Source organism: Platichthys flesus, chromosome 5 (genome assembly GCF_949316205.1).
Source record: "Platichthys flesus chromosome 5, fPlaFle2.1, whole genome shotgun sequence".
Lineage (NCBI taxonomy): Eukaryota > Metazoa > Chordata > Actinopteri > Pleuronectiformes > Pleuronectidae > Platichthys > Platichthys flesus.
The window spans coordinates 20738193-20754072 of record NC_084949.1 but is presented as its reverse complement, the minus strand read 5'-3'; the positions used below and the strand labels follow the sequence as shown (position 1 = coordinate 20754072).

Here is a 15880-nt window from a genome sequence, read left to right as displayed (position 1 = left end):
GTGGTTTACATATTTAAGATTCCCAGAAACAAGCAAACAACTAGTGTTGTTCTTCTGTTTCTGGACATATTCAGTTCATATCAGTGAAAGGTTTTGTGATTAACCTGATATTGATGGTGGTTCCCTCTATTTCCTCGTCCAGAGCCCATCATCCGTTTCTCTGAGATCAAGTACAGTATTCGTGAACCCCAGGTCAAAGGAGATGTGGCGATAGTGAAGATTCCTATCGTGCGTAGCGGAGACACATCCAAGGTCTCAGTAGTGAGGGTGCACACCAAAGATGGCTCTGCGACCTCTGGGGAGGACTACAACCCTCTGTCAGAGGGTAAGAACCCGGTGTAGTGGCAATTTTACGTTGGAGATTTGATCTTTTGGCTCGTTCCTCACTCCTTTGTCTGGGTTTCTAAGATGTCGAGTTCAAGGAGGGTGAGAAGGAACACTTTGTGGAGATCGAGATCCTCTACGACGGTCAGAGAGAGATGAGAGAGGCCTTCGTCGTGCACATGAAGCCTGACGACAACATGGTGGCTGAAGTACAGGTGAGACAATGGCACACACACAATCAGACACACACACTTACATAAGGTGTAAATCCTCAAATCCTGCAGGTGCACATGTACAGTGCTGTACATCTACACACGTGAGCGTGCGCCCTGTCATGTCAGCCCCATGTTTAAATAGCCAGGCAGCAGCTGGCATTGCTGTCAGCAAGCCTGAACCACAGAGCTATATAAAAAGCTTGTCCGGTTGGAATGAGATGCTGAGGGGAATGTCCCAGCCGAGCCAAACAGTAGACGAACCTAAAAACAGAACCGTGATATTCTAACCCTGTACTCCACATCAGGCAGGTACTGCTCACGTGACAGAAATAGCTTTGTCTCTGGCTAAATTGTCTTTAGCTTTTATGGTAGATGAAAAAAAAAATTCTAATTTGCATCAAAAACGATCCCAATAATATAGGTGTTTTCATATTAATCTGAACCAGAGGAGACTTGTAGATAATTCAGCTAATATTTTTTGGTAATATCTCAATCAACACACAGACTATAAGGTCTTTGTGCAGGAATCTAAATTTAAAGATTATTAGACCCATGACCTATGAGTTACGACCTGTAAGACGATCATGCAGCCACAGCATCACGTACGCTGTATGTGTGAATTGCCATCAAATTGTGTGGGACAGCTCAGAGTTAATATTGCATGTTCAATTGGATGTTAAATGCACAATGTACTGAAAGGTAATTGCTTTTACATACTGGCTGCCAAGATGGTATAGTTATTAAACTAACAAACTTTTGATTTGTTGGAGAGGGATTAGCATGAGACCAGCCTCTCGTCTTTGGTCTCATCCTTTGACCTTGGATCAGACCAAAACTGTAACCTCACCAGCAGAGGTCACAGCTTCATTTAAAATGTTGGCCAGTCTTTAATGTGGACAGCCTGCTAACTTTCTTGTCCTCGCCAGATGAACAAAGCCATCGTCTACATTGAGGAGATGGACAGTGTAGCAGACGTCACCTTCCCTGCAGTGCCCCAGGTGGTCTCCCTGCTCATGTACGATGACACCATGAAAACCAAAGACAAGCCCCAGCCACAAAACGGTTACCCTGTTGTCTGCGTGACGGTGAGTGGGATGCTGCTGCTTCACTTTCTGTTCATCATTTAGAAAATACAGAACTTGAATGGTTGTTTATCTGTTTTTCCTTCTTCTCTGTCAGGCCTGCAACCCTAAGTACAACGACTTTGACAAAACGGGCTCCATCTGCTCTTCGGAGAACATCAACGACACCCTCACCCAGTACCGCTGGCTGGTCAGCGCTCCCACCGGGTCCGATGGGGTGACCAGCCCCATGAGGGAGGTGGACACCAACACTTTCTTCACCAACACCAAGTCCATCACCTTGGATTCAATCTACTTCCAAGCCGGCTCCAGGGTTCAGTGTGCGGCGAGAGCCTTCAACGCCAACGGAGACGCAGGCCTGGAGCTGTCCAGTCCCATAGCTGTAATCAGCAAGGAGGAGGGTGAGCAGGACACAGAGGAGACTCCGGTGAAGAGTGTTGTGCTGATATGGAGATAATTGCTTTAACTGACTTTAACTCTTGGCAGGTATGTGTCAGCCTCGTGTCCAAGGGACTGTCGGAGCCGAACCTTTCTCTGCTAAGATCCGTTACACCGGCCCCGACGACCCAGACTTCCCCAACCTCATCAAACTGACTGTCAACATGCCTCACATGGATGGTAAGCTTTCAACATACGATCATCATTAGTTATTAATCTTAAGTAAACCCTGATAACAACCAGCTTCCTGCTCTCGACAGGCATGTTGCCGGTGATCTCCACACGCCCTATGTCCAACTTCGAGCTCACCCTGAGCCCGGACGGCACACGTGTGGGAAACCACCGCTGCTCCAACTTACTGGACTTCAACGAGATCCAAACGGGCCACGGCTTCATCACCGACGCCACAAAGAACCCGGAGATCATCGGCGAGACTTCCCCCTACCAGTACAGCAACATCATGCGCTCGGCCAACTCTCTGCGCTTCTACAGGAACCTCAACCTGGAGGCCTGCCTCTGGGAGTTCACCAGCTACTACGACATGTCCGAGCTCCTGAATGACTGCGGAGGCTCCATCGGCACAGATGGACAGGTAGGAAGTACATAGAGGAAAAACAGCTCGCACAATGTTAGCTTGAAAGGGTAAATTAAATCCATAGTAAAAACTTCTTACAGCTTTCTCCAAATTGTCTCTTTTCTTCCCTCTTGTTCAGGTGCTGAACCTCGTCCAGTCCTACGTCACCTTGCGTGTCCCACTCTTCGTGTCATACGTCTTCCACTCTCCCGTGGGTGTGGGAGGCTGGCAGCATTTCGACCTGCAGTCCGAGCTCAAACTCACCTTCGTGTACGATACGGCTATTCTGTGGCAGGACGGCATCGGCAGCCCTCCTGAGTCTGAGCTGCAAGGTGCGTCCTCCCCTAGGAACCACGCGGCTCCGGGTTGGTGGAGACAATAACTGACATTTGTAAAACTATACTCTCTGTTCTCATAGGAGCCATGTACCCCACCAGCATGCGGATAAATGAGGAGGGCCGTCTGGTTGTCAACTTCAAGACCGAGGCTCGCTTCAGGGGACAGTTTGTGATGTCTCATCCAGGTAGAGAGCTGCTGACATGTACACACACACACACACACACACACACACACCAAGACACACGTACACACCCAACCCACACCCTAAACCTATTCTGTGGGGTCATTCTATACATGCAGCCACATATTGGATTACCCTGTGGTCCACGTCCCCTCTTCATCTATTCCTGGAGTTCCACATCGGGGGTCCTTCCTGTGTTTAAGTGCCAGAGGTCATTTCAGTAAATGTCAAAATCACCCTGCAGCGTTTACAGTCAGGAAGCAAGTGGCACAAACAATACATCAAAAGTCATTCTATAAATACAAAAAAAAGATGAACACAACTTTAACGCAGCGTTGACGATTTATGACGAGTTTATACACTTGTTTTCAGGGAGCAGCGTGTCCTCCATGGTGATGTGCGCCAACCACCCCGGGCTGACGTTCACCCTCGGCCTCGTCCGGACGGAGCCCACCTACAACCAGCCCATGCAGCAGTGGAGCTTCGTCTCAGACTTTGCTGTGAGTCGTCGCTGAGGAAGCAGAATCCCAATGTAAAGCAGACCTCACACACTTAACCCCAGGCGCTCACATCGTTCCCCTGTGACGTGCTCTGTAGGTGCGAGATTACTCTGGAACCTACACGGTGAAGATGACCCCCTGCATCGCCTCCCCCAACGGAGAGTTCAGCATCCCTCCTGTCTGCCACCCAAGAGAGCCTCTGACCTTTGACATGGACATTCGCTTCCAGCAGGTTCGTCTAGACATCCTGACATAAATCCCCCCCACAGAGAGCACAGATTTTAATGAGGACACTGCAAAATGCCACCTTCACAATAACTTTCAAATAAGTTGAATATGGCTTTCTGGTTTCTCTGGTTGGTCCGCAAGTTGGAAATATCAAAATACCTCAAAACTAATTGGAATATAGTTCAGGAAACCAAGGTTATATTATCTTGCACCTTATGGTTTTATAATGAAACAAATACATCTACGACACTAGAAGGGCACAAGGGAAAGGGCTCATCTTATTATGAAAGGTTAAGAAAGTTAAAGAAAATTAAAAGAAAAATCTTGGATTCACCCCTTTGTTGTCCCATGTCCGTCTCTCCACCATTGCTTATTGCTGTTTATTTCCTAATCGCTGAACTGGTCTTGGTATGATCACCCGTGTCGTGTGTTCCAGGTGAGCGACCCGGTTGCGGCAGAGTTCAGCCTCAACACTCAGATGTTCCTGTTGTCCAAGAAGGAGTTGTGGTTGTCCGATGGCTCCCTGGGCTTCGGAGAGGGGACTGATGCTGCCTTCTCAGACGGTACGACAACACTGCCACCCAGGGGCCTTAAGTCAATTTACAGCTCATGACCCTTAAGAGAATCCCAGATTGTAGTCCCTCTTACCATTCCACCTGTTCTTGTGCTTCAGGCTCCATGATCTACGGTCGTGTGATGGTGGACCCGGTCCAGAATCTGGGCGACTCGTTCGCCTGCAGCATCGAGAAGGTTTTCCTCTGCACCGGAGCAGACGGCTACGTTCCCAAATACAACCCAACCAACAAGGAGTACGGCTGCCTGGCCGACGCTTCCACTCTGCTTTACAGATTCAAGATTCTGGTAAGATGGGAAAGGACAAGACTTTGGGTTGTGTTGTTGAAGCCGAACGAGCTGGATCTCATTCCTGATTTGTGTGTGTGTTGCTCTGCAGGACAAGGCCCAGCCGGACACTCAGGCTACAGCCTTTGGCGATGTCGCTTTTAAGGCCACACTGGCCCAGGACACAGCTGGAGCTCTGTCTTTGGTCCGACAGCCGGGGTCAGACGGATTCACGCTGTCGTCATCTCCACTTTTCCAGGTCTTTGAATACTTACGATATTCATGAGTTTCATATTAACACGTAGACACAGAAGGATCCAGCTGAACTATCTCTCTTCCCCAGGTGGCTGCCGGTCGAGAATGGTTCATCCACACTATCTACACCGTCCGCTCCAAAGAAAACGCCAACCGCAACATTGGCAAGCGCAGTGTGGAGTACCTCCATCACAGCGTGTCCTCCGCTGAGCAGCCCCACACTCGCCACCGCCGCGCCGCCCCCGCCCTCTCCGACCCCAACGTGGCCCAGGACATCGGAGTCGACAACAACCGGGGCACCAACATCCAGCACATCTCTCTGGACCGGGCGGACCGCATGGTGGTCAGCCAGCGCCAGCCCTGGTCCCCAAACCGCGACGCTCTCCTGGAGCGCCCCCTGCTGGAGAGCTCTGGTAGGGAGCCGGCCAACCGCTCCACCCTGCCCATGTTGATGGGGCTCATCGGACTGGTCCTGCTCATCTGCCTCATCGCCACCGTCGTCATTCTGCTGCTGCGACGCAAGAGGCGGGAAAAGAGCAGCCAGTTCCCGCCCTACGCCACCTCAACTTCTTCTGCGTACAGGGGCCACAGCCAGGGCTCAGCGGGCATGTGGAGCAGCTCAGACAGCTCGGAGGTCTAGAGGTGGACCACCTCAAGCACCCGCCTGCTATTTAAAAATAAAAGACTATTGTAGTCTCCCTCACCAATGTGCCTTCAATGCCCAACTCTCGTAGCACTGAGGAGCCGAGAACAACCAGGTGGACGGCACAGTACGTGTGTGTGGCCCACGCACAGAGGAAGCACCAGTGTTCTTACTGATCTCTGGTGGTGGTTAGTTCTCGCTGTAATGTATTATAGGTCATTGCCTATTCTGAATCCTGGATGTATGTAGAGGCCTTTAAAATATTCCCCAGCTTTACCGGTTGCAAAGTGCATGAAAATCCCAATTAACTGAATGCAATTATTTACCAAGTAAAAGGCAACCATTAAGTGAAACATTTTCTATGTTCCTCCTTTAAAAATAATTAGTTAAAGTTTTTTTTATTATTACTGTGATTCACTGTGTTCATTTATTTGTTTTGTCTAGAGCAATAGCAGATTGAATGTTAGTTGACCTTAAAGAATGATGTGATAAATGATTGTTAATATTGCTGTTGTCTCTGTTGTGCTTCGAGAAGCCTTCAGTATACCAGCCCACCGCTGATTTAACAATATCACCATGGTGTCACCGAAAGGGATATTTAAATGTCATATTTTGTCTTGATAAAGCAGATTATAAAACATTTTTTCAGGTTAATGTGGCTGAAGTCGGATGCAAAAAACAATCTGTGTACATTTCACAGCAGGACTAAAAGGTATTACAACCTGGTGAAACTTGAAGAATCATGAACTATACTTATTTCTAGTTTGTCAGTCAAGTTTGGAGACAAAACAAGTGCAGTATCAAACATTATGAATATTCCTCTACAGTTTATTTGAATGTGCCAATTGTTAGTAGAATTTTATGGCTTTTTTATTTTGTGTCAGTTTCTAGTGATGGATGTTTGTACACTTCAACTGCCAAATATAAATGTCCTTTTTTTGGAATTGGTGTTTTATTTAATATAGTGCACACACTTCTTTAAAAAAGGGGGGAGGTTTATTTTTGATCAAAAGACATTTTCTACTTCACATAGGAAGATAAAAGAACAAATGTTTTTCTTAAAAAAAAAAGAAGGTACATATCGTTTCAAGCAATGGAATGTAGTACAACCAACAGGCATAAATACATTTATTTCAATGAAGTACTTGTAAAAAAAAAAAGGACTAGCAAACAAAAACTAAACCAGCACAGCTGCAGTGTTCAGGGCCAGTGACGACGAGGCCGGCTTGTAGAGGAGCACTTCCTAAAAACCTAAAAAACGACCAGATCAGTCCGTCGGGGTGTTTAACACAGTACCTGCTAAACAAACACAGACACTAGAACTAACAGTACTGGAGCTGGCTGCGCTCTCAAATTCTGATCCCGCTGCTCGTCAACAGCTTCACAACTTGAGCTTCTTCCTGCGTCCGCGACCGTCGGGGGTTCCCTCTGACTTTCGTTTTTGAGCCTGGAAGAAGAGGAGACAAAGAGGAAAGACATATGAGCAGGAATTGAGTTTTGTGCAACGGTAGTGGTGTAAGTAGTTTGGAGTGAGTCAGGAGAGTTACTATAAAAAGAGTGACACAGTCGGCATATAAAGCAGATCATGGTGGATTAATGGATCAAACACACAGGACTTTAAGAATTTGATTAGTTTAGCTAATTTCAGTGTTATCCAAAAATACTTCTACACATTCAATTAACCAGACGTAAAGGATACAGGAAAATCATATACATCTCCCAAAATGTTCTATTTCTGGACTGTATTAATGTTTCTGCCCTGAGTTTTTAGTTTTTGGACTCATGACTTACTGATGCACCCTTTGGACCTCGTTTCTTCTTCTCCGCCTTCTCCCTCTCCTCCAGCTCCATGTTCTCTCTCTCTATCAGCGTAATTAGGGTGTTGCATCGTCTCTGAAGCTCCTGTACAACAAATTTACAAAAGCACAATTTTAATCATTAGGTCAATAACACTATATAATATAAATACAGGACAAATGGTGCAATGAAGCCAAAATTCACCATGGCGGTCCTGGACTTGAGGAACCAGTCGAAGCGGAACTGAGGCGAGTTGCGGATGCACTGGCGCAGCTCATCGTACACACTCTCCTTGTCGAAGCCCAGCTTGTGGAGCATACAGATGAGGAAGCGGTCCTCCTCCTCCGTGTAGTTCTTGCCTTTGTTGGTGCCGTAGGAAATACGGAGCTGGTGGAAGGGAGCCTTGTAGCGACCAATCTAAGGGAGGAGATGGGAACACGTTGAGGCACCATTAATTAACCAAGAACCGAGGATAATGTGATTTAGAGACAGTTAAGGGATCAGAGGGCGATCTAGAGTTGAAGACTTTTACCAAATCAAAGTAACTTGTTTAAACCACAAGTGAACAGTCAGCTACCTTTGAGTCGAGTGCTTTCTTGATGCTAATCCTTCTCTGAATCCTGGCCTCTCCTCTCTCGATCTGGGCCATGATCTTCTCGATGTCCTGCAGCTCATTGCAGCGCTCCCAGAAAACAGCTGGAGGAAGAAGCCAATATTCAAATCTAAATCATCATCTACCCACAAATTTAGGTTTAAAACAGTCAGTCGTTTTTGCTTTTAGATTTGGTTTGGCTTTCCAGGCAGAAGAGGACAGCTAGATTTTTTACCAGAATATTCCATCACTTCTTCAGGGGTTTTCCCCTCCACTTCTCTGGCGATGTTCTCGATATCATCTCTTCCCCACTTCTCGTTGGCTTTGATGAACTGGTTGAAGTCACGTTTGTTCCAAATAGTAAATCCCTGCAGAGACAGTACACATAATCACAGCGTGCACACAAACAAGGTTTTGGATTTGCAGTACACCAGTCAAAAATTGAGACCATTGATTGAGAAGATTCAGTACCTGTTGCAGCAGGTTCTCCTTCTCCTCCAGCTCCTCCTCTGTGAGAGCCTCGGCCTCGTCAATCTTTGCCTGCTCCTCTTTCTGCGCCTGAGCAGAGTTTGGCACTTCCGGGTTACGGGGAACCTAAGAAGACAAGGCCACAGAACGACTTAAGAGACATTTCTCAAGATATTAATAGCAAACCCAATCTTGTCTGAAATATATATTTGTACCTTGTAGCCTATGGTCTTCCTATAGAAGAGAATTTCCTTTTCAAGAAGCTCAAAGAGACGAGGAGGGAAGAACTGGAAGTCCTGGACATTTGGCTGCTTGGGAGGACGAGGAGCCTGGGAAATCGAGTCAAATAGACAAATGTTATGCCACAAACCGGATTACAAACCGGATTACAAACCATCCAGCATAAGTACGCTGACATTACACATTCTTTCTTATATATTTTTTTCCTCTGGGTGTTTGAACGATGATCAGTCCATACCTTGGGCGCTTTGGGTTCACTGACACGCAGGGCTTCTCTAAAGTAGGCATCCACAGCGTAATTGGCTTTCCTCTCTCTCTTGGGCGGCTCGATCCAGTTGTTAATGACCTGAATGAAGACAAAAGAAGGGAATAAGGTAATGTCTCGAGGGTTCCTATCGCTGGGATGAGAAATAGACGGATTACTGTTGTTGGTTTCTTTACCTTTTTCTTCTCTCTATAGTCCTCTCCTTCAAATTTGTACACGCTGCTGTTCTCTGTGTCCATGGTGAAGTTTCTCAGGGTACTCTCACCCAGAGACGACATCTTCTCTTTCATCTCCATGGTCTAGTATATGACAAGATCAGAGTTTTAAGTTTAAATTTCACGCAAGAAAAAGCATTTATTAGGAAATGCTGATCAAGAGATTGACTCTTTTGCTCACCTTTCTTTCACCTCTCTCCAGGATTTCATCAATGTCCTCATCTGTGATCTCACTATCTTTGGAAGCGAACACGTGTGTGGCACCGTGACGGATGATGGACAGCATCTCATCCTTACCCAGCTTGTTTGCGTTCGGATCCACGAGTCTTCCTGTAAAACAAAGAAACCCCAAAAACGATCACTAACACAAACCTCCCATCTTATTTTATTTACAATTTAAAAAATTCTGTACCGATGAGAAACGCTAATTCTTGAATATTATTCTGAATTTCAATCAAATCTGTTTGTTCAAGTGTGACAGGTTCAATCTGCTCTCTCTCTCATAGCACATGTGGATGTTAAAACTTGCTTTTATGGCCATGTTCACTTGAAATCATAACTCAGCTGATGAGGATTTACCTTGCTGGATGACAATGGAGTCCAGCCGCAGTTTCATCTCGGCCCTCTCTACGATCCTCTCCTCCACTGTGTTTTCGGTGATGAAACGAAAGACGCGTACCTGCTTCTGCTGACCAATCCTGTGAGCTCGGTCCTGAAATGAGAAGATCAAACTAATTATGTTATCCCAGGTCAGAAACCAACCGTGTTCAGGTATCCGTCCCCTAACTACTTCAAAGTACGAACCATGGCCTGCAGGTCGACTTGAGGGTTCCAGTCCGAGTCGTAGAGGATGACGACGTCGGCTGTTGCCAGGTTGATCCCCAACCCACCGGCCCTGGTGCTCAACATGAAGATGAACTTAGGGCTGTCGGGCTCATTGAATGCGTTGATAGAGATCTGAAAACAAGCAAAGATACTAGAAGCTTGAGTGTCTCATATTGCACTCAGTACCCATACACTCACTTCATATAAATCTAATCTCAAAGACCCTGACTTGTAACATAATTCGAGACAGTGAGCGTCTTACCTGTCTTTCCTCGTGCGGCGTCTGACCATCCAAGCGGCAGTACGAGTAGTTCCTCCACATGCAGTAGTCCTCCAAGATGTCCAGCACCCTGGTCATCTGACTGAAGATGAGCACACGGGAACCTGGGAAAATGGATAATGGTTGTAAGTTAAATTTACAGAAGAGTTTAATTACGTCTTGGTATGTTTAAATATTGACTATTCAAGGAATATTCCTTTCGATATATTACGTCTGCTCTGCACATCTTTGTTCACAATATATGAACAGTTTTTAAATGAAATGCTAATTGAAAAAGAACAGGACATTCCAGTGATAATCCACATACCCTGCTGCTTCATCTTGGGTAGCAGCTTCTCCAGCACCACCATCTTCCCGCTGTTCACGGCCAGATGCAGGTCAGTTGTGTACGGAGGACCTGGCTCAGCTCCGTCGAACAGGTACGGGTGGTTGCAACATTTTCTGAGCTGCATGAGAACGTTCAGCAGGCGCATCTTGTCCGTCTTACCCGCTGAGTTCAGAATGTCAATGTCCTTCATCAGAATCTTTGTGTACCTGACGGGTTGCAACAAAGGTCCATATTACATTACCTGCATTAAAGATGGAGGGGGGAGGGGACATGCTTGGGGCTAAATTTTAAACATGTAAAGGTCAACTGCTTACCACTCTCGCTGCATCTTGCTAAGGCCCACGTACATCTTGATCTCTTTTTTTGGGAGCAAAGTTTTTTCCACGTCAGCTTTAATACGACGGAGCAAGAAAGGGCGTAGAACCTACACAAAAGAACAGCGGCTTTAAAAAGCTACAATCCACACCAGAATAATACGTTTAGAATGAATTTGAAAGAACAGTTCAGCTATAAGTTGTCATCGAGGGAATTCAATACATACAGTGTGAAGACGTTCAACCAACTTCGTGTCACCCAAGCAGTTGTTTGTGTCGAACCAGGAGTCAAAGTCCTTAAGAGGTAGGGGAAAATTAAAATGTGAAAGATTAGTACAACTGGGGAAAACACTGTTCTACTAAACAGACTTGAAGTAAAGATGTTATGTTTTCAGTAATATTCCCCTTGATTCTCATCAGGTCTCACCTCTGAGGAGTTAAAGACGTCAGGCAGCAGGAAGTTGAGCAGAGCCCATAGCTCGTGGAGGTTGTTTTGAAGGGGTGTTCCAGTCAGCAGTAAACGATTGGTGGTCTTGAATTCTCGTACAATTTCTGATAGCTGTGGGAAAACAAACACAGTTTTAGCTTTCCTGGACTACCCTGCTACATTTAATGGTTGCTAAACATGTGAATATCTGTTTTATTGTCTGACCTTTGATTTCTCATTCTTGATCCTGTGGGCTTCGTCGATTACGAGGTACCTCCAGTTGAACTTCTTGAACACCGCCTTTTCAATGATGAGCATCTCGTAGGATGTGACGCACACATCCCACTCTCCTGGTAGCAGCACATCTCTGATCAAAGCATTCTGAGAACAAGGCAAACATGTTCAGCATTTTACTTTCTTGACCTGTGACAGTAACCTAGAATTTACAATGCTAATTCGGCATATCTGAAAAAGAATCTTGTGCATGCTGTTGACAACTAAAGCATCTCCTCAGTTCTCTTTCTCAACTCATCAGATACTCACGTTGACTCTCACAGAAGAAGAAAGGACATTATCACATGATCTTAAGGATTTCCTTTTAAAGATCCCAGCCGTGAATGTATTTTACCCAAATTTCAGATCAGTAATGATAGTAACTATACCCCCAAACCAGACATCAAAATAGAGTCTGAAAACTGTTATTTTGTAAAAACTGAAGCAACTATGCTAAAATGTGGCTTGACCGACTTTAATGAATCTAATATGAAGCATTAGACTGAAACACAAAATCTAATTAAAATAATCATGTTTTTTGTTGAAGGTCAGCTTCCAGATAAATACAAAATTCAGACGCAGCCTACCCTCTGCTCTCTGTCTCCAATCAGGCAGACTGCACGAAGAGAAGGCACCCATCGTTTGAACTCGTTCATCCAGTTGTATAACGTGGACTTGGGCACCAGCACCATGTGGGGACCCGGGATGCTTCTGTAGTGCTTCATGTAACCCAGCAGGGCGATGGTCTGTAGAGTTTTACCCAAACCCTAAGAAACAGCAGAGCGAGAGAGGGTGTGAGGCAGGACAATTCATGGAAAAACTAAATATACACATACTAATGTAAAAGTGATGCTTTGGACCGCTAGAGAGCCACTCACCATTTCATCAGCGAGGATGCCATTGATGCCATTTTCATACAAAGAGATGAGCCAGTTCAGGCCACGGACCTGATAGTCCCTCATTTTTCCAGCTTTGACATCTAGATGTGGGATAAAAACACAAATAATGATCACTTTTGCATTAGGGTGGGCCAACTGACAATTTTATATCGAGATCTTTGAGATGTCAACAATCCACTATCCATTTTAATCGAGGAAATGTGACATTTTATGGCATTAACACTCCTTCTACCCTAATAATGTGGATCCAAGCTCTGTTCTCAAACCAAGGAAGGATTGTTGGCTTACAGAAAGTTCTACATGAGCTAGCAGCATGGCGGATAAGTAGCTAGTGCATGCAGGGCATTGGCAGTGCACAGTCAATTATTTCTCAAAGCAAGTTATCTGTAAACTTTGTCAGTAAGGATTTAAGGCTCAAATCAGACTCCAGATCATAATTCCCCAAAACATGGGAGCAACGTGCACATCCAGTTAGGGTATTTTGAATGAGTGCTAGTTTAACAAAACTCCATTGAACATTAAGCTCCCATGGGTTTATTTGCCATAGTGATATTTCGACACAACACTCCTTCTCAGACTTTTAATAGATGCAGTCACTATCTGATGGTGAATAAGTCTTCCCACAACTACTTCACAAAGTATCTTCTTCTCGTGCTCAGATAAAAACAGGTAATTGCTTACAAGAGGGAGAATCGTCAAAACGAGCGCAGACATTGGTCGTCTTGGTGCTTTCGCTCAGAAGCTCCTCATCCTCCTCCTGCTCCGTCCGACGGTGCCGGTTGCTGTCAACCACAGACAATCTTTCCAAATCATAAAACAGCGGACTCTATTTAGAGTTAAACTTCTACAGTAGGAGGTTATAAACTCACTCTCCAGCAGTCAGCAAGTTTTGCTTTTCATCCTTCTTTATGCGAGGACGTCCTGGTTTCATCTTCAGCGGAGAGGTAGGGGTCTTCTGTGCGGCTGGTTGGATGAAATGAGCAAACAACTCTGTTTGCTTCAACAGGTACTCAAATCTGTTGGTCCGGTCCGTTAGCTACACACACACACGGGGAAAAAAAATTGTCTTTAACTTATTAATCTGAGAACAGGGAGTTGTGGCGTGCGATGTGAGCTACAGGGCCACTTACCACTTTCTCCTCGTAGCCTGGAGCAACAGCTGAGGAAGATGGTGCATCTGCTCCATCTGCACCGGCATCTGAGGAGGACTCCTTTCCAGCATCTGAAGAGTCAGACTTCTCCTGAGCAGGAGGAACACGAGAAGACCACTTAAGTTAATACACTTAATCAATACTATTCACTCAGAGACTAACAGCATTGACTTCCTTTAGATTAGTTGGACGATGTGACATGTTATATTTGTACAGAGGAGAATATCTTAACTCTTCATAATATAAGACATACCTTTATAAATCCCAAAGTAAAAACCTGTACCAGATCTTGCTCTAAATATAACAAAGTATAATAAAATAAAAAGTACGAGAGGTTTAAAACGATCAAATGATAATAAAGAGACTATTACCTAGTTATATAATTAAATTAACTAGTTCAAATTTGGAATAGAGATAATGTATTGATCATTAAATAATCAAAAATAATTTGGCACATATAGGATATGTAAATGAAATAGTAATACAGCACGTGCTGTGGAGTAGTATTCCAATCTCATGGAGTTGTTTTTAAAGAGTTAACGTATTTATATGTTCTGTGTTCAATCATTTTTATTGATCTTATCTAAGATACCGCTGTGCTCAGATGAGAGAACTCGAGCTGTTTGTTTGTTGATCCTCTTCACAACAACAGCAGCGGAAGTCTAGTGACAGACCGGGGAGCTCTGAGGCAGCATCTGAAAACAAAGACCCTGGTGGGACCGCGCTGAGCCCCGAGCTGCTGCTGCGGCTCTCCTCTGTTCTAATGCTTCCCCAAAGAGCCGCAGCATCACGGTCACTACGATCCGAACTTCGAGTGACTTTGGTCCGGTGGTAAACAAAAACACACGCCGCGACCATAACTGGGAAGCTAACGGGGTTAAGCTAACGGGGTTAAGCTAGCAGCGTGAGCCCTTATGAAACGGCCTGGCCTCACCGCTGATGCTCAGAGCTCTGACGTTAGCTTCAGCACCGGAGAGAGCTAATGCTATCACCGGCTAACTAGCTAACACAGCCCGCATTCACGTCGACAACAGTGAAAGTTTTTCACGAAGCCGAATTAAACAGACATAGGAGGGTCAAAGTTTAGACTCATGCCGGGGGTTTAGTGAGAAATGTCTCCGGTGTTGAGGAGACTCTCCGGGTATTCACCGTCTTTACCTCCGCTCCTCCGGCTTCTTCAACTTCAGGGAGCTCTTCCCGCGGCAGCACGAAGTTTTCGCTTTCGGACATTTTCAGACGAATTTCCCCTTCGGTCCGGGTCTATGGTCCGTAATCAGCTGCCCGGTGTCGTCCCGTGTGGAAGCCGCTGAAGATACTCCGGGCTAGGTCTCGTTAAACGAGAAGAATCCTGTTGTTTTTAATGAAAAGACTCCGCAGCGTCTCAGGAGCCGCAGCCTCGCTAGCAAAGGTTTCTTTCGGGCACCCGCGCTCTCAGCCCGATAATGTTATCCGGTGCGTGCGTGCTATCGCGAGACTCTGGGATGATGCCTTCAGGACCGTTGGAAACCTTTCTATCTAGCTAGCCTTTATAGAGTTCTTACCTGATGCCATTCCCTCCAGGGATTTTAATATGAATAAATAAACTAGACTTGAAAAGATTAGATAAAATTCTTAGTTCATTTAAACTTTTATCTTCTTTTGTTTAAATATGTATATTTAAAGCACATTTCTCGAATTAATATCTATGCTTTGGGTAAAATATGAGTGCTTGACTTTAACTTGTTATCAAATATCATAACAATGTAGTATTGTTAAATATACGCTGGTCTTCATAAAGGATGTGAATACTTGAGAGCTCGGGAAGTGATGATTTGCAGCAGGGGACTTCATCGTTTTCCAGGCCAAGGACCCCCAAACTGATAGAGAGATGGAGCAGGGACCCCCTACTATATATATTGTGTACAATTGTGTTTTATATTAAACTGGGCCTTATGCCATGTGTAAACATAGCTACCCTATTATTGTGCATTCAATACTAAGCTATTCAATCAATACACAGAAAGATGACGTCTTCTGCCTCCATGTATCCGTTCGCTACGATATGTTTGATTCATGTTAATTTAAATTTGTGGACAAAATCCACCAAATCCACCAAAAATGTAGAGCCCCCCTGTAGTACCTCCGCGGACCCCCTGCTGTGTAGTGTATATAAGCTCATACATATCTCAACCACGGGTTTACTACATT

General features: G+C 45.2%; 2 protein-coding genes across 3 annotated transcripts in view; one reads left to right on the top strand and one right to left on the bottom strand.

Moving 5' to 3' along the window:
• frem3 (Fras1 related extracellular matrix 3) overlaps nucleotides 1–6563 on the top strand; it is a 29465-nt gene extending 22902 nt beyond the window's left edge. The window contains exons 11-24 of the mRNA XM_062387940.1: nucleotides 143–325; nucleotides 409–539; nucleotides 1466–1624; nucleotides 1719–2022; nucleotides 2108–2239; nucleotides 2320–2651; nucleotides 2773–2965; nucleotides 3052–3156; nucleotides 3526–3653; nucleotides 3751–3885; nucleotides 4318–4444; nucleotides 4555–4742; nucleotides 4834–4980; nucleotides 5065–6563. Coding sequence (XP_062243924.1) covers nucleotides 143–325; nucleotides 409–539; nucleotides 1466–1624; nucleotides 1719–2022; nucleotides 2108–2239; nucleotides 2320–2651; nucleotides 2773–2965; nucleotides 3052–3156; nucleotides 3526–3653; nucleotides 3751–3885; nucleotides 4318–4444; nucleotides 4555–4742; nucleotides 4834–4980; nucleotides 5065–5616 — 2816 coding nt within the window. The 3' untranslated portion in view covers nucleotides 5617–6563. The remainder of the gene's footprint in view (nucleotides 1–142; nucleotides 326–408; nucleotides 540–1465; nucleotides 1625–1718; nucleotides 2023–2107; nucleotides 2240–2319; nucleotides 2652–2772; nucleotides 2966–3051; nucleotides 3157–3525; nucleotides 3654–3750; nucleotides 3886–4317; nucleotides 4445–4554; nucleotides 4743–4833; nucleotides 4981–5064) is intronic.
• Nucleotides 6564–6593: 30 nt separating this feature from the next.
• On the bottom strand, nucleotides 6594–15120 carry smarca5 (SWI/SNF related, matrix associated, actin dependent regulator of chromatin, subfamily a, member 5). 2 transcript variants are annotated; one of them, XM_062387938.1, is made up of 24 exons: nucleotides 14852–15120; nucleotides 13673–13783; nucleotides 13412–13578; nucleotides 13224–13342; nucleotides 12522–12622; nucleotides 12231–12410; nucleotides 11596–11751; nucleotides 11371–11502; nucleotides 11171–11239; nucleotides 10944–11053; nucleotides 10609–10835; nucleotides 10284–10405; nucleotides 10001–10153; nucleotides 9776–9908; nucleotides 9378–9526; nucleotides 9158–9280; nucleotides 8955–9062; nucleotides 8692–8805; nucleotides 8480–8602; nucleotides 8244–8376; nucleotides 7994–8112; nucleotides 7621–7833; nucleotides 7411–7521; nucleotides 6594–7066 (listed from the first exon to the last, which is right to left on the bottom strand). In XM_062387938.1, the coding sequence occupies exons 1-24, from the start codon at nucleotides 14921–14923 to the stop codon at nucleotides 7001–7003; spliced, it is 3111 nt and encodes a 1036-aa protein (XP_062243922.1). In that variant the 5' UTR covers nucleotides 14924–15120; the 3' UTR covers nucleotides 6594–7000. The 2 variants fall into 2 exon arrangements, with proteins under 2 accessions (XP_062243922.1, XP_062243923.1); XM_062387939.1 differs by having other exon boundaries at nucleotides 13224–13324.
• Nucleotides 15121–15880: the final 760 nt, after the last annotated feature.